Source organism: Condylura cristata, unplaced genomic scaffold (assembly GCF_000260355.1).
Source record: "Condylura cristata isolate star-nosed mole 26May11 unplaced genomic scaffold, ConCri1.0 scaffold00022, whole genome shotgun sequence".
NCBI lineage: Eukaryota > Metazoa > Chordata > Mammalia > Eulipotyphla > Talpidae > Condylura > Condylura cristata.
The window spans coordinates 28,050,168-28,064,845 of NW_004567123.1; the positions used below are offsets into that span (position 1 = coordinate 28,050,168).

Genomic DNA, 14,678 nt, shown 5'->3' on the forward strand with positions numbered 1-14,678 from the left:
CTCGCCCCCCGCGAGCCCGGGGGCTGTGGGTGGCGGCCAGGCAGGCCCGCCCCGGGCTCGGCGGAAGTCCATCTGATGCCCCCCAGCACCCCTGTCCCCGGGCCGGGGGTCGACGTGGGCGGGAGGGCCGGCGGCACTCATCGCCGGGCCCTCCCCAGAGCTTAAAGGGAGGGTGAGGGGCGGTGGCCTCGGTGCCGTCTTGGGGTGCTGTCTCCGGCCATGAGTTCTGCTTCCTTTCCGTGCCGAGCCCCTCCCTCCTCTCCAGAAATATATTAAAGCTGCCTCCTAAGCACAAGCCCAGCTCTCAAGTTCCCCTGGGGGTGCGAATCCCCGCAGTCCAAATTGTTTCAGGAAGGCGTGGCCACGTCAGGAGAGGGGCTTCCCCTGCTAGTCACCCCGGCCGGCTGGCCCAGGGGTGTGGAGGGGAGACAGGCTTTCCCCGCTGTGGGGGAATCAGGGCTCTGCACACCGGGCTCCTGCCCAGAGCAACCCCGGGAGAGGACGAGTGAGGGGAAGCGCCTGCCATCCAGGGCGGAGAGCGGTGGACTCGCTCCTGGCCTGTCCAGTGTGTCCAGTGCTAAAAGCACACCCTCTGCCTGTCCACCCCCACCCCAGACTCAGACGCTTCAGAGGAAGGGGGCCTTGCTGACACCCACAGGTCCTTCCGTGGGACCTGGTGAGGTGAGTGCTCACCCCAGCTGCGTGACCTCAGGGAGTCTCACCCCATCCTGGGCGGGGTGGCAAGGTTCCCAGGAGGGGCACCTGCCCCACGAGGGGCCGCAACAAACCCCTGGGGTACACACTCGCTCTCAGCTCCTAAAACTGGACCAGCATCCCGTAGCTTCTCAGATAGAACTGCCTCAACACAAAGCAGAGAAGCCACTTAGAAAAGCCAAAAACTTTAATTTTCAACATGAGCTACATGGTCGTGAACACAATGCAACGTGACTCACCCATTCCAACTGGGGCCCCCAAAACCCCCCCTCCCCAAAGGCCCGACTCCTGCTCCCAGCCAGGGCTTGAAGAAAAGGTGGGTGGATGGAGAGGCTCCCCCCACCCAGGCCCGGGCTCTGCCCTGCTCCCCCACCCCGGCCCCCCGGGAAGCAGTCCTAGAGGGAAAGGCTCCGGATGTGAGGTGAGGCGGCGGGTTCAGGTCTCCCCTCAGCCCTCACAGAAGCCAACGAGTGTGGTCGGCCTCCCCGCCAGGCTTGTGAGTCATAGGAGCCCCTGGACACAAAAGCTTCTGTCCACTCTGAGATGCTACTATACAGACCGGGGCCCTTCCGAGGGCGTGGGAGCCGTCACGGGGGGCGTGGGGAGGCCGCGGCCCTCAGGGCCTGGCACAGCACTGCTGCTCAATAAATAAACGCAGGAGGCCTTGCCAGATGCAACTGCTGTGCTCGGGAGTGGGTGCAGTGCTGCTGTGGACACTGGGGGTGCCACGGTTCTAAATCAGCCTGCAAAGCGCAGGACCCCCGGGGAGCTACCAGCTTCACCCCCTCATGTACAAGAATCCCCTGAACTGTCAGAGAACAGAGTGCTAGACTCAGCCCCTACCTCCCGGTGGGGACTTAGCAGATGCCAACTCTCCCTCAGCTTCATCCTCTTTAAAACGGGGCTGATCCCACAGGCCCCCCCGCCCCCCACCTCCTGCCCAGGGTTCTTGGGAGGGTACATCCAGATGAAAGCACTTTGAAAGCAAAAACTTGGAAAACACTACAGGAAGATCAGATGCGATTACATCATTTGAAGGTTTTGCGAAGATCTCCTTAAGATGCGGGGTTCTACAGCTGCACCCCACTCCCACACAGCCCTTGGTGCTTCTTAACTGCCTCAAGTTGGTCCTGGAGGGGTTAGGCCTGATGGGAGTTCCCACCCAGACTGACGCCTGGCCCCAATTTACACAACCTTGGCCAGTCGGGTCAGGCCCCTAAGATGTCTGTCCCGATGGCAACCCTGTCCCCAAGCCCGAGGCTAGCAAAGTTACCGTCCACCCAAATGGAACCAAACAGCACTGGGTGGGTCAGGGGTTAAGGGCCACAAATACCCCTCATGGCAGACGTGGCCCAGAGCCTCGTCCCGGGAAGAGCCAAAACACCATGAAGCCCCTGGTTTGGCCCCCCACTTGCTGAGGGGCCTTGGACAAGTCGTTTTCTAATTCTGGACCTCAGTCTCCTCCCCTCAGGTGGCCACAATTTACCTCCAGGCCTCTGGGAAGCTCCAGGGAGAAATGAGAAAGTGTGGCCTTATTTTGTCCTGTTCTGACTCCAGCTCAGCCAAGGGTGGGGGGGGGGCGGCCAGGCTGGGGGTGTCATGGAATTCACAGGTGACCCCAGGCCTCGGTCTCCTGGTCTGTAACATGGAAATGACCTTCACTTGTGGTCTCAAAGGTGCTTCCCTTTTAGCAGGAAAAGCAGATTCTGGAGAAAGAACCTAGAGATGACTCCCTTTAACCCAGAGGGGCTTGTCCCCGAGGGACCCCAGTGTGGCCCCCCAACTCCACCTTCTCTGCTCCTCCCCCAACGGGGAGCTATGAGCTGGTAAAGGAGCAGACAGCAGGGGACAGGCCAGGCTTGAAGGGTCCCGAAGGACATGGAGAGAACAGCCACCCCCTCCCCAGGCCCCAGCCCTTGGTGAGGACAGACAGCGGCTCCCACACCAAACAGTCAGAGCCCCTTGGGTGGGGGCACAAGCTCACAAGATGAAACAACGAAACAGGGCTCCGGCCCCCACCCCACCCCACCCCTCCAGGAGGCGAGCTGAGATTTCACAGAACAAACACATAAGTCGTGAGGGGGCCTCGCTGACCACCCCCAGGGTGTTATTGCTTTGGAGCGCTCTCCTCCTCTGTTTATAAAGCCAGTGCAGACACAGAGGGTCGGCTCAGGTGGGGGCGCAGAGCCCCCTTCTCCCTCTGCTGGGGACAGCCAGGCTCTGCCCCATCTCTGAAAAGCTACCCTGAACGACCAGAGCAGTGATGACTGCAGAGAGGAGGCGCTCTCCTGGCTCAAAATAGTCAATGGTGAGTAATAAACGAACAGCAGAGAAATCACACTGGAAAACAGCAGAGGGAGGAGGGGCGGGCTCTGGCGGCTGATACCAGGCCTCGTTCGGGCCCTGCCCCCTCCTGCCCCAGTTCTGGGATCCCACCAGCCCTCTCGGGATGCTCTGCAGACCTCCCGGATAAAAGGGGCATCACGGATAAAAGAAGCTCCTGGAGGTGACAGGCCCCAAGCAGAGCCTGAAAGGACTCGTAGGGCTTCAACGGGAGCACGGGAGGGCAGTGGAATCACCTGGTCAGTAGCCTAGAGTGGGCCCCTGAATAAGGTGGGGTCACCCACCGCCGGGGCTCCTCAGTAGACGACCACCCATCTCCCCCAGTGAAGCCCGGGCCCCTCCACCTAGGCTACGATCCTCAGGGGTGCTTCGAAAGTAACATCGGTACCAAGGATAATAAATCAGAACATCTGAGTATAATGGGCAGCTCCAGCTACAAGCCCATGGGGGGGGGTGCGGGGGGAGGGGAAGGGAGGTGAGGGAGAAGGGGCGGAGGAGGGCAGCGGAGGCCCCAGGGCCAGGCCAGCAAGGGGCCCCCTCTCTGGAGCGTGCTAGTCTCCTGTGCACCCCCACCCGGGACCCCGTAGGAACTACGTGTGAGCTAAGAGCAGACCCCGGTTCGGGACACTAACTACCCAGCTAACCTGGACTACGCCCTACACAGCAGGGACTGGCTACAGAGGGGCGGTGGGCTGCTGGGGCCTCCAGGGAAGTGGCAGAAATGTGCTTCTATAAAAGGGGCCGGCCTGCACCCTCCCCAGCATGCAAAAGGGCTTCGTAGCCCCAGGGAGGGCCCGCTGGCCAGTGGGCGGCTACCCGGGCCCGCTACCAGCCGGCTTGAGAAGGAGCCTCCGCTTCTCGCACTCAGACCTCCTCCTTCCTGCCGTCATCTGTCCTGGAGCCAAGGTCACTGAGGCCAGGCCGGTGAGCGCTGCCCTTAGTACAGGATGGTTTCTTTAAAAAGAATAAAATTGGGAAGCACTGCTGCTTCCCCTGACCCCTGCCTGGAGGCAGGGCGGTGTAGATGAGATGACCTTGGGCCTCACTCAGTAAGGAGGGGTTCTCCTATTTGGGGAACCCTCACCTTGGCACCACCAATTCCACTCTCAGCTTTCCGCAGACTCCCTCTTCAACCCACACCCCGAAATGCAGAGGTGGTGGCTCTCTGAGCTTGGGGTTCTGGAAAACCAGGTCCTGCATCTCCTCCACCAAAACACAAACAGAGTTCTGTCTGCCCACCAGGTGTTTCCAAGCTAGCTGTCCCGCGGAGCAGGGCACCTTGAGGGTCTGCGCCAGACCAGGGCACCCCAAGGTCTCCTGTCCTCCGGTCCCTGCTGGACCCCAATTCCTGCAGACACTGGAAGAGGGGCAGGCAGGACAGGGCGGTCAGATGGACTCAGACAGGCTGCAGCAAAGCTGCTTCCACGGGCAGGCGGAGGGAGGCCTGAGCTCCTCTTCAAGTGGGGGGGCTCTGGGCCCCCCCGGAGCTGGCTCCGGATCCTTGCAGAGTTGCCCCCTTGGCTCTGGGGCAGGAGTAGCTGCCTGAACCCGGTGCCACAGGAAAGACACTTGCTGGTAATTGGCACCATGGAGATGGCCGCTGGGTTCTGGACTCGGCTCCTGGCAGCGAGCTTCCGAGGAGGCATAAAGGGGGTGAGGCCGGACGCTGTCCGGGGCGGGACGTGGTCTGCTCTGCCGCCTCAGTCTTTCCTTTCTCCGATCGCAGCCACATCCTCCAGTCAAGAACCGGCCAAGTCAAAAGTGCAGCCAATCCCGTTGGGAGAGGGAAGGTCTCAGGGGGTGGGAGGCAAAGAAGGGGTGAGGAGGGGCCCAAGGGGGGCAGGTCTCCCCGTTCTACTTCCCCGCTGTGGGGGAGAACCCCCTTCTCCTGTGTTCAACATGCCCCTGGGCCTGGGGTCCCAGGCCGGGGCTGGGTGGTCTCCAGGCCATGTGGGGAAGCCCCTCCCCATCCCCGGCACTAAGATCGCTCACCACAGGGCCCCACTGTGCTCTCGAGGGACAGCTGGGAAGCCTGCCGGAGCAGGGGGCCCGTGGCTGGATCCACCATGGAGGAGGTGGGGAAGAGCTTGTACCAGCCCACGGCCAGGGTGGTCAAGTCCAGCTCCTCCAGCAACACGCGGGCCACTCCCATGAACTGCTTCCGCTCCATCCGTCCATAGTTCCCCCACACGATCACCTGCGGAAGAGACAGCGGTTCAGATTCTGCCAGAGCCGCTCTCTGGGCAGAACCGGAACCTGGAGTCGCCCCCACGCCCGATCGGCTCCGAGCCCTGTGGCTTCTACTGCCTCAAAATGGCTCAAGCCTAGCTGTATTTTCCAGCACTGCCACCATCACCCACCCAGGAGGCCAACTTCCTGCCTCCCGTCTCGCCGCACCTTTAACCTAGGCCTGCAGGCTGAGCCTACGTGGTGAGCCCCCTGACTGCCTCCCTCCAAGACCCTCTGCTTCCAGGGCCTCAGAAACCGCCTTTGCATGAAATCACGCTTGGAAATCGGCTGGTCACCTGTGAGGGCAGCTTCCTTCCTTCCCCAGCAGACCTGTCCCGCCAGTGCCAGCCCCAGCATCGGCTCCCTCGGAGGTGCCAGCCGGGTGGTCTCCGCGGCCGCAGGTCGTTTACTCTTCCGTGCCTCCACTTCTAATCTGCCCCTCTATAAAGCCAGAGCCCTGTGACCTAACACAACCTCTGGAATGAAGACATCTGTGGGTTCAAGTCCAGGCTGCGGGACGGCTGTGGGCGAATCCTTTAAGCTCCAGTCCCGTTTCTGGTTTGTCTACATGTAGATGAGGGCCAAAGCAGATAACGGACACAGAAGCTCCCAGCACCCGGGGCCAGACGGCACCAGGGGCTGCTGCTGTTTGCTGCACGCCGGGACTATTTACAGGCTAAACGAGTCTGGGCGTCAGTCTCCCAACAGCCCCGCCAAAGAAAGGATTTGATGTCGTAGCTGGTTATACTGAAGCTCAGAGAAATGAAACCTGGGCATCCAGCTGGTCATCTGCAGTGCCCTCTGGGCAGCCGATCAGAAACCCAGCCTGGTGTGTGATGTGTTTCCACCGGTGCAACAGGCTGAACTGTGACCCCCGAAATTCACACTGAAGCCCTAAATCCTCCTGCCTCAGAATGGGGCCGGATTTAGAAACAGCTCTGGTAGAGGCGATTACGCTAAAGGGAGGCCCTTAGGGAGGCCCTCGGACGGCCTTAGTCCAAATGGGCTACTGTTCGCAGAAGGGGAAGGGATCTGGATGCACAGGGACTCGGGTGCGCCACGCCATGGGCCACGTGAGGATGTGGCAACAGGGCACTGTCTGCAGGAGGGGCCTCAAGGGAGCCAGGCCCACGCTCTTTGAGCCTGCGCAGGTCTCCAGATGCGTGAGAAATGCATTCCTGGGGCTTCAGCCAGCCTGCGGCACTCTGCAACAGAGCAGCAAACAGTCCGGCTGTCCGGTGTGCCTCCCTCAGACAGGAGCAAGGCCGGCTCAGGTTCCTGCCCCTCCCCCAACTCGGCATCCCAGGGGTGGGGGGGCGCGGGGCGGGAGGGGTTGGGGTGGGTCGGCCTTCTCCCAAGATGCTCAGGCCAGAGCTGAGCACCTTTATCCAGTGGCCAGATGTGCCCATGATTTGTTTTCGGGCTGTTCGTGAATGCCTCTAGGGAGTGCCCCCAGCTTGTTCAGAGGGATGTAAGACATTTACACCATCACCCAGTGCACCGGCAGGTCCACATAGAGAAACGCGTGTCTGCTCACAGTGATCAGAGTTTTCTTTCCTATTCCACTCCATTAAAAATAGATTCTGGGTCCTCCCTGGTGGTACAAGGCGTTAAAGCACAGCACGATGAAGTTATCACAGCCACTGCAGCATGAGTTCGATCCCCGACCAGGGAGCTGACCCACATGGTGCGGCTGACCTCTCCTGGCTCGCCCCCTGCCCCCCTCAGCAGTGTATTTCAGTAGATCCTCCTATTCGAGCCCCCACTCGGTCTCTGGTGAATCCTCTCACCCACCTGCAGCTCTGGCCTGTACCCCAGTTCTTGTATGCATAAATAAATAAATCTTAAAAAAAAAAAAGATCCTGAGACCCGCTAAACTGACTTGACAGCTTCGACCCATCAATTGGAAAACTGTACCCTAGACAGCATCGAGCTTCCCAGTTTGGCAAAGGCCCCACTGTCCTGGCAGCGGGTGACAGTTCAGCCCTGCCCTGGACTGCTTTCCTTCCTGGCTCAGAGGCAAGAGGCAGAGGGATGAGCTGGAGGTGCCCAAGCAGCAGATCTGGGGGGCCAGATACATGGTTCCCACAGGCACCCGGCGCGGGACGCCCACACCCACGACCGGCAGCTGCCTTCAGCTCTGGCTCTGAGCCCCCTTAGGCCCCCCAGACAGCCAGCGAATCAAACAGCTCCCCGGACTGGGGCTTCCAGTCTGCTACCACTGTGACAGCATCACGTGGATAGCGATGATGAGAATGATAGCAATATTAGTCATAATGGCGTTCAGTTGTAAAGCACTTCCTAAGACCACATCTGCAAATGCTGTTCTTGCACAAAGCACGCGTTCTACCATCTGTGTAACGTCATCAGTAGGTACCATCTGAAGAAGCTGAGCCCCAGGAAGGTACTGGTAACCTCACAGCTAGCTGTGGAGCTCATCAGCTACCATGCTCTTTGTCCCCGAGGCCTCCCAAGGAGCCCCTCCCTCTCCCCTGGAACTCCACCCCTCACCTCCAGTGCCCCTCACCTGCAGGACCTTTCCCTGGGGACTCTCAGGAAACAGCAGCACCTGGTTATACAGAGGGTCCAGTGACTTGCGAGCCACTTTGGTCTTTTTCTTGGCGATGCAGACACCATTCTCCAGCAGGTAGGCCTTGATGTAGGCCGCTGGGGACAGAGGCCAGAAAGTAAGTTCTTGTCTGGGCCCTCATATGGGGAAAGGGTGCAGAGGAAGGCAGCTACCACCCACTGCCGGGGATGGGAGTGCCCCATGGGGTCTGGGCAGGAACAGGGATGAGTGCAGGTGGGGGGGGCAGCAAGGGCTCAGTGGGGCCCACTCCACCCCCTTGGACAGCTTGGCCTGCCTCCTCCCTTCCTTTGCTTACCATGTACTCACCTGTTTCTTCTCTCACCCTGGCTGGCCCACCCCTTCCCTGGCTTACATATTCATTGATGAGCCATCACCCCACAAGTGTGCTGAACCCTATTTGTGCTGGCCAACCTATAAGGCACTGGAGTATAACCCTAGAAGGGAAAGCTGGTCCTGGCCTTCCAAGAGCTTAGTACAATGGAGGAGGCCAATGAAGTCAATGCACACAGTCTCACGGGTCCACAGAACAAACCCTGAGCCACCAATTCCATGTGAGTAGCTAGGATTAGGACAGGGGGCGCCCCCAAGTTGGGCCTAGTTTCTCTCTTCCAGACCCAGATGGTCCTCAGCATGTCCCCCAACCTCACCTCCCCCCCCCACCCCGGCAGAAGGCAGGGAGCCCCCACCTGGCAGTGTCTTGGAGCCTGGCTTGGCTGTCAGTCCTCGTGCCTGGATGATGTCCACTTCCAGCTGTCCATTCCGCTCCTGCAGGCCGATCTCCACATCCCCTGCAGGAAGCACCGAGAGATGAGAGCGGGTGGCGGCTCAATCTGACCCCCCTCTTCCTCTGCCCCCCCGCCCCCATCCCCCACTGTGCCCCGGCTCTGCTGGGGGCTTAGCAGGTGAGGCCCAGGCTGGTGCTCAGCAGATGGCACCCAGGCAGAGGGGAAGGCGGGAGACAGCAGGGCTGCTGGTGTAGCACATCTGCAGGCACTCACCCATCGGCGTGGTGGCCAGGGTCTGGCGGCCCACGAACTGCGCTGGCCCCATGCTGCCCAGGAAGTCACTGAACTGTGCGTCCGATGCCAGGCAAACTCCTCCGTAGTTGAGGCTGCAAGAAGGCAGGATGAGTCAGACACAAACGTGCCCGGCTGCCCAGAGTGGACCCTCAGGTGGCCAGGCCCGGACTGCCTTCATTTCAGGCATCAGCATCCATCCCCGGCCTGAGGCAGACCTGGGTCCTGTCTCTTCCCCCCTTTCTTCTTCCTGGTCCTAAACGCTCAGCACAGACTCCACAATTGTAGGGCTTTGTGTCCTGTAACACCCCCCTTACCTCTTCCTGCCAATACTGAGGATCTACCCAGAAGAAATGGGCATGGTGGTGGCATCTCTTTGGGTGGCTGTGGCATCGCAGATGGGGCTTGGCAGGGCTTGGATCCTACACCTTAGTGCCATGGCACCTTGCGAAGTGTGGTCTGGGAGCTAATTAGAACCACACAATTGCACCCTACTCTACCTCCAGCTGCCCACTCCTTTGCACCTGACCACTTAGGGCACACAGGACCAGCTGCTCAGCCCTGGAGGTGTGAATTTGATGCTGCTGCTGGACTGCCGAATGGGCACTCCCCTTCCTTTGGTAACGAGGCCTCAGCTCTCTGCTGGGGAGCCTCCTCCCTGAAGCACTGATTTCCATGGAGCGGAGCAAACCCAGCTCCAGAGGCGGGTGTGAGTTCAGCCCAGCCAATTAGCACCTTCCTTCCCCTTGGCCAGTGACAGGCTCAGTGGGTGTGTGATCCAATTCAGCTCACAAAAATCTGGCTCGGATCTTTGAATTGTGAAGAGAGAGAAGCTTACTCTTCCCAATGGGCTTGAAACTGAGGCATGAGAGGGAGCCTTGGGCAGTCACCACCTGAGCTCATGAATGAAGCCATCCACCTCGAGGCTCTGCATGAGCTCCTGGATCAAACTCTGCCTGAAGCCGTTCCTTCATTTTTTGGTTACATGGTCAATAACAATAAAACCAAAAAAAAAAAAATTATTATTATCAATTAGTATTGTTATTTTGCTTCCACCAACTTTAGTTATCTTTTCCTTTCCACTCTCTGAAATGGGAATAATGCCATTATCATTATCATTATTCAGGTGAGGAAACAAGTTTAGCCTGACCTAAAGCCACAGGGCTGATGGCCTAAAGCCATCAGCGCTTGAGTCAGTACTTCCAACGCCAATCCCACGCCAATCCCACGTAACTCTCTGCCCCTCCCGCGTCCCCAGAACAGCAGCTAACCATGCTGAGCACCTTGTGCCAGCGTCCACAGCCAGGGGGTCTGTGAGCAGGAGGAAACTGTGTTGGGCCTCGGGGCACCACAGGCTTTGTTCCCTGCATTGAGACAGGTGCTCCCCACCCCTACTGCCCAGAGCTCCCCTCTCAGGGAGACTGCTGGGCCCTCAGCCTGGAAGCAGCATGAGGAACACGACCCCTTCTGCTTCAAAACAGAGTTACCACATGATCCAGCAATTCCATTTCTGGGTCTGTACCAAAGCCAAAATTGAAAATGCTGATTGTATTCCTAGAAGCATGGTTTGTGGCAGACAAAAGGCAGAAGTGACTCAAGAGTCCACCCCTGGACAAACAGGTAAGCCATGTGCGGTCTGTATGTGCACAGCCTCAAAGGGGAGAGGCTCTCTGACGCGTGTGACCTGAACCTTGAAGACACTGTGCTTGTGAAATAAGCCAGTCACAAGAAGGACGGACGCAGATTGATTCCACTTAAACAAGAGCCCCAGAGGAGCCAAAGCCATAGACAGAAAGCAAAATGGTGGTCGCCAGGGCTGGGAGGCGGCGGCAGGATGCTGTTTAATGGATATGGAGCTTCAAACTTCTAAGAGGAAGTGAGTTCTGCAGATGGGTGGCCATGTGGCTGCATCTACTGGGCATGGCTTGGCTTAGTGTCAGTCCACCACACGCTTAGAAGAGGTTAAGATGGCAAATTTTGTTGCATGTTTTATCACAACTGAAACAACACCAAAAACTATCCCACATGTGATCGCTCTTCCCCCATCAGAGCGACCAGCAGAGGGTCCAGGATGGTGCAGCCACGAGAGAAAAGCTTGGGCTAGTGACCAGAAATGAGACCAGAAAGGCCCCCACCAGCATCTACAGAAGCCGGAAATAAATGTAAGCCGGGGTTCAAGGCAGGTCGCAGCAACTGGCTTTACTTAAACGCACGATCCAGCGCCTGGCCACGACTGCCAGGTGCAGGCACCATCAGCCCCATGGGAAACAGAGGAAGAATCCCAGATTCAGAAGGTCACACGGGGCAGTCCAAGTGGCGTGCCCTCGCAGAGAGCCCCCAGCCCCCCGGCTTGGGGCTCCCCCAGCTTCCCAGTCCTGGCTGCTTGGTTTCGCTAGCCACGTGGGCTAACCCAGCATTCTTCTGTTCCCACTTAAACCACTGGCAGACGGTGGCAGAAAAACAATGTCGCCTGTTTGCTTGAGGGCTTTTCATGTTCATGACTTCCTAGCCCCTGCTGCCCTGTCCTCCATCTAGGCAGAGCCAGGGGGTTCTAGGTCCACTGGCTTGGAGGAAGGGTGACCCAGACCAAACCAGCAGAATCTGGATGTTGGGTTTGAAATCTAAGTAGAGCAGCCAGCTGTGAACCAGGCTGTCCCGCCCCCAGTGAACAAACACCTGGGAGAGCAGAAGCCAGCTGAGGAGGGGAGAGTGCAGAGACTGGGGGGAGGGGAGAGATGGGGTGGGGTACCCAGAAAGGCTTGGCTGTGGAGTGGCAGGAAACCCCAGCATATTTGGGGAGCCTAGAAGCCAGGGGACTGTGCCTGTCCCTCTCACTGTGTGGAGCGGAGGAAAGGACACAATCCGTGCAGAAATGTTGCCTGGTGTCTCTCACAATGAAACTGGGGGCGTCCCCGGGGCTCCCTGTGTCCCTCCAGGGCCCAGAGGAGCGTGGGTTCCCGCCCTGGAGAGCACACCAAAGCAAGATAAAGGCAGAGGGGTACTCCAACCCAGACAGCTGGCTTACCAATCTATTATGTCAACAATTGTGCATCACTGTTCAGAAAGTAGGCAAAAACAATAACCTAAAGATCTGGGGAGACAAGTGTGTACCCACTCATCCTGCAAGCCCAAAGACCTTTGATGAACAGTACAGGGCTCAGCCCCAACTCCCCTAGGGCTGGTGATGCGGCCTTCATCCCCCCAGACCCCCATATGTTTGACCTCGCCCCTCCAGCCACGGGAGGGTGGGGCCGTGCTCGGTTCCCTAAAGAGGTTCTGAGCTCCAAGGCACAGAGGGGGCCCACCCTCCAGGCGCAGCCAGGCCTTCTGCTGCCTGAAATTGAAAGTTTCCTCCAACACCGTCATCGTCTCAGTTCCTGGGAGCAGACAATGGGGAACTGGCAGGCCTGGTAATTAGTAGTAATTGTTTGTAATATCTGGGCGGCTGCCTGATTTCTCATTCCAGGGTGCCTCACTGGCTGCCGAGGCTGACAGCCCGGAAACCGGAACAGTTAACACACCCTCCAGCAGGCTGGAGGTGATGCAAGTCCCTGCTGGACCCAGGATCACCTGTATCACAGAACCCCCCCCACCCCCCAGCTCAGGGTCTTCCCGGGGCAGGGGAAGGTGGAGGCAGGGTCAGCCCTGGCCGGCCACCTGTGCGTGGCAAGCTGCAGGTGTCTGCACGTGAACCTTGGCTGCAGGGGCGCCCACAGCTGCCTCGTGGACAGGGTACAGCCGCTCCGGGAGGGGTGTCGCCGCAGCCCAGTTGTCCCAAAAGCCTCTGCTCAAGGATCCACTTGCAAAGGGGCAGGAAAGAGCTCACAGAACTAAACACCACATGCTTGCTAGTGTGACTGCGCCTTGTATGCAGTAGGAACGCTTCAGATACTCACTGCCAAGCCTTTCAGCTGGTCCCTAGGTGGGAAAATAAAGTCCAGTGGGTTAACGCTGGGCTGGGGCACAACACAGACCTTGGGTTCCAGCGCTCTGCAGCCTGGTGTAACTTTCATGACCTCTCTGAACTGCAGTTTCCTATGTAGAAAAGGGTACGAATGACCACGGCCTTGCGGCACTGTTGGGGTGTCAGTGAGGGTTAGAGAGAGGGGTGCCAGGGGTTAGAGAGAGCTGGGCCACGGCTGCGGGTCCCTGCTGCCGCCAGGTGAGGCTCTTCACAGCATGTTCGAGGCATTTCTACCTCCAGGCCCGTTAGAAGCGCGGCACCTGGACGGCTGAGTCCATCCCAGGCCGCCGGCCACCAGCTGCAGCGGCTGGTTCCCCTAAGGGCCATAGGCCTGGCGTGCAGGGGCCTGAGCAGGTTACTGCCCGGTTCTGCAGGACTGTTATTTTGTGTTAATGGTGAAAGGAGATTTCCTGCATCTCAAACCTTGATAGTTTTGTTTGTGGAGCTGAAACCCATTTAGCTTTTATTATTCACTTTTGAGCTCAGTTTGGCCCCTGGATTTTCTGTGTTCTCGATGGTTAAAGAGGTAATTGGGTTATCTGGGGGGGGGGGGGCTGACTCTATTTTCTTTTCCAGATGGATCACCTGTCTCAACTGCATGAGAAATAAAACGGCAGCGCGGGCCCTGCAGTGACTGTAGGTTATGCAGTTCTGGAAGGTTCCTGCTGCTTGCCGACTCTCTGCTCCCTCCTTTACCGCCTCCCCAGGCCACTTGGCCACTTGTCCCTGTCTTCCAGCAGGCCTGCTGCAATGAAACATTCCTAAAAATTACGGCGGAGGGCAAAATACTACACTCCAAATCACAGGGCTTACATGGAAAATGGATTAGGAGAACAGCAGCCCCAAACTACACTGGTGTCCTGGAAAGAAACAGTCTGCCTGGGAAACGGTTACGAAGCGCTACAGGGCAGGCGGATGTTACCTGGCGTGGCTTTGTGGACGTGGGTGGGCGTCGGGGCGCGGGGGGCGTGAAAGGGGACAGGATGTGGCTGGGGGTGGCCCCCAGCAGGCAGCCGCTGAGGGAGCCGGTTCCCGGGGGCTGTGTTGTCCACCGACTGCCGTGTGGGTGCGGTCTGTGCCCGCAGGGCAAGCGGGTGGCAGGGCCCGCCTCACCCCGGCCGCACAGCCGCTCTCCTGCCTGACCCGGCCCGGTGCAGAACACCTCCAGCCCTTCCCCTCCCCGTGAGTGTGGCTCGTGGGCGGGAAACAAGCATGTGGCCTGATGTCCTTTTTATTTATTGTAAACTGAGTCGTCAATGCTAACTCACTTACCCCTCCCTGATGGAAGCTATTAGGAAAGGATTATTAATACCCATCTCCCAGGAGAGAAAACCAAGGCACAGGAGTGCTAAGTAACCCGAGCACACTCGCGTTCCTGGTAGAGCGAGCTGGGGTCTGGGCTGCAAGTGTCTCTGGCTCTAAGTCCAGGACTAGGCCGGACGGTCTCTCTGGGCCCAGGGGACACTGGCCGGCTCCGGACAGAGCCCTGGGATTCGGAGTCCAAGGCAACCTGGATCTGAACCTGAGCGCTCCGCTCCCTGCTGTGGAGACACATTCTTGTCTCAGGGCCTGGCTCCTCTTCAGTGAAGCAGGGATAAATGACAGGCTGAGCCGCGATACGCCAGCACGCAAATGAGATAAATGTCTTAGGACGGAATCTGGCACAGATGCCCGACAAAGACGAGTGCTTATAAAACGGAACAAAACAAAGCCGTGTCCTCGTGCACGGCCACACCTGGCAAGTGACTCTGCTCAACAGCAGAGGCGGGACGGGACAGAGGGGCCTGGCCACCCGCCGGGCCTCCTGGGAAACGGGAGGAAT

The 14,678-nt window shown here is 58.7% G+C and overlaps 2 protein-coding genes across 2 annotated transcripts in view; one reads left to right on the plus strand and one right to left on the minus strand.

Moving 5' to 3' along the window:
* KCNK15 (potassium channel, two pore domain subfamily K, member 15) overlaps positions 1 to 76 on the plus strand; it is a 3,373-nt gene extending 3,297 nt beyond the window's left edge. Inside the window, exon 3 of the mRNA XM_012728120.1 lies at positions 2 to 76. Coding sequence (XP_012583574.1) covers positions 2 to 76 — 75 coding nt within the window. The remainder of the gene's footprint in view (position 1) is intronic.
* An 845-nt stretch (positions 77 to 921) lies between these two features.
* The window catches only part of RIMS4 (regulating synaptic membrane exocytosis 4), a 50,090-nt gene continuing 36,333 nt past the window's right edge, over positions 922 to 14,678 (minus strand). Inside the window, exons 3-6 of the mRNA XM_004687406.2 lie at positions 8,875 to 8,987; positions 8,563 to 8,664; positions 7,814 to 7,953; positions 922 to 5,254 (exon numbers count right to left, since the gene is read on the minus strand). Coding sequence (XP_004687463.1) covers positions 5,036 to 5,254; positions 7,814 to 7,953; positions 8,563 to 8,664; positions 8,875 to 8,987 — 574 coding nt within the window. The 3' untranslated portion in view covers positions 922 to 5,035. The remainder of the gene's footprint in view (positions 5,255 to 7,813; positions 7,954 to 8,562; positions 8,665 to 8,874; positions 8,988 to 14,678) is intronic.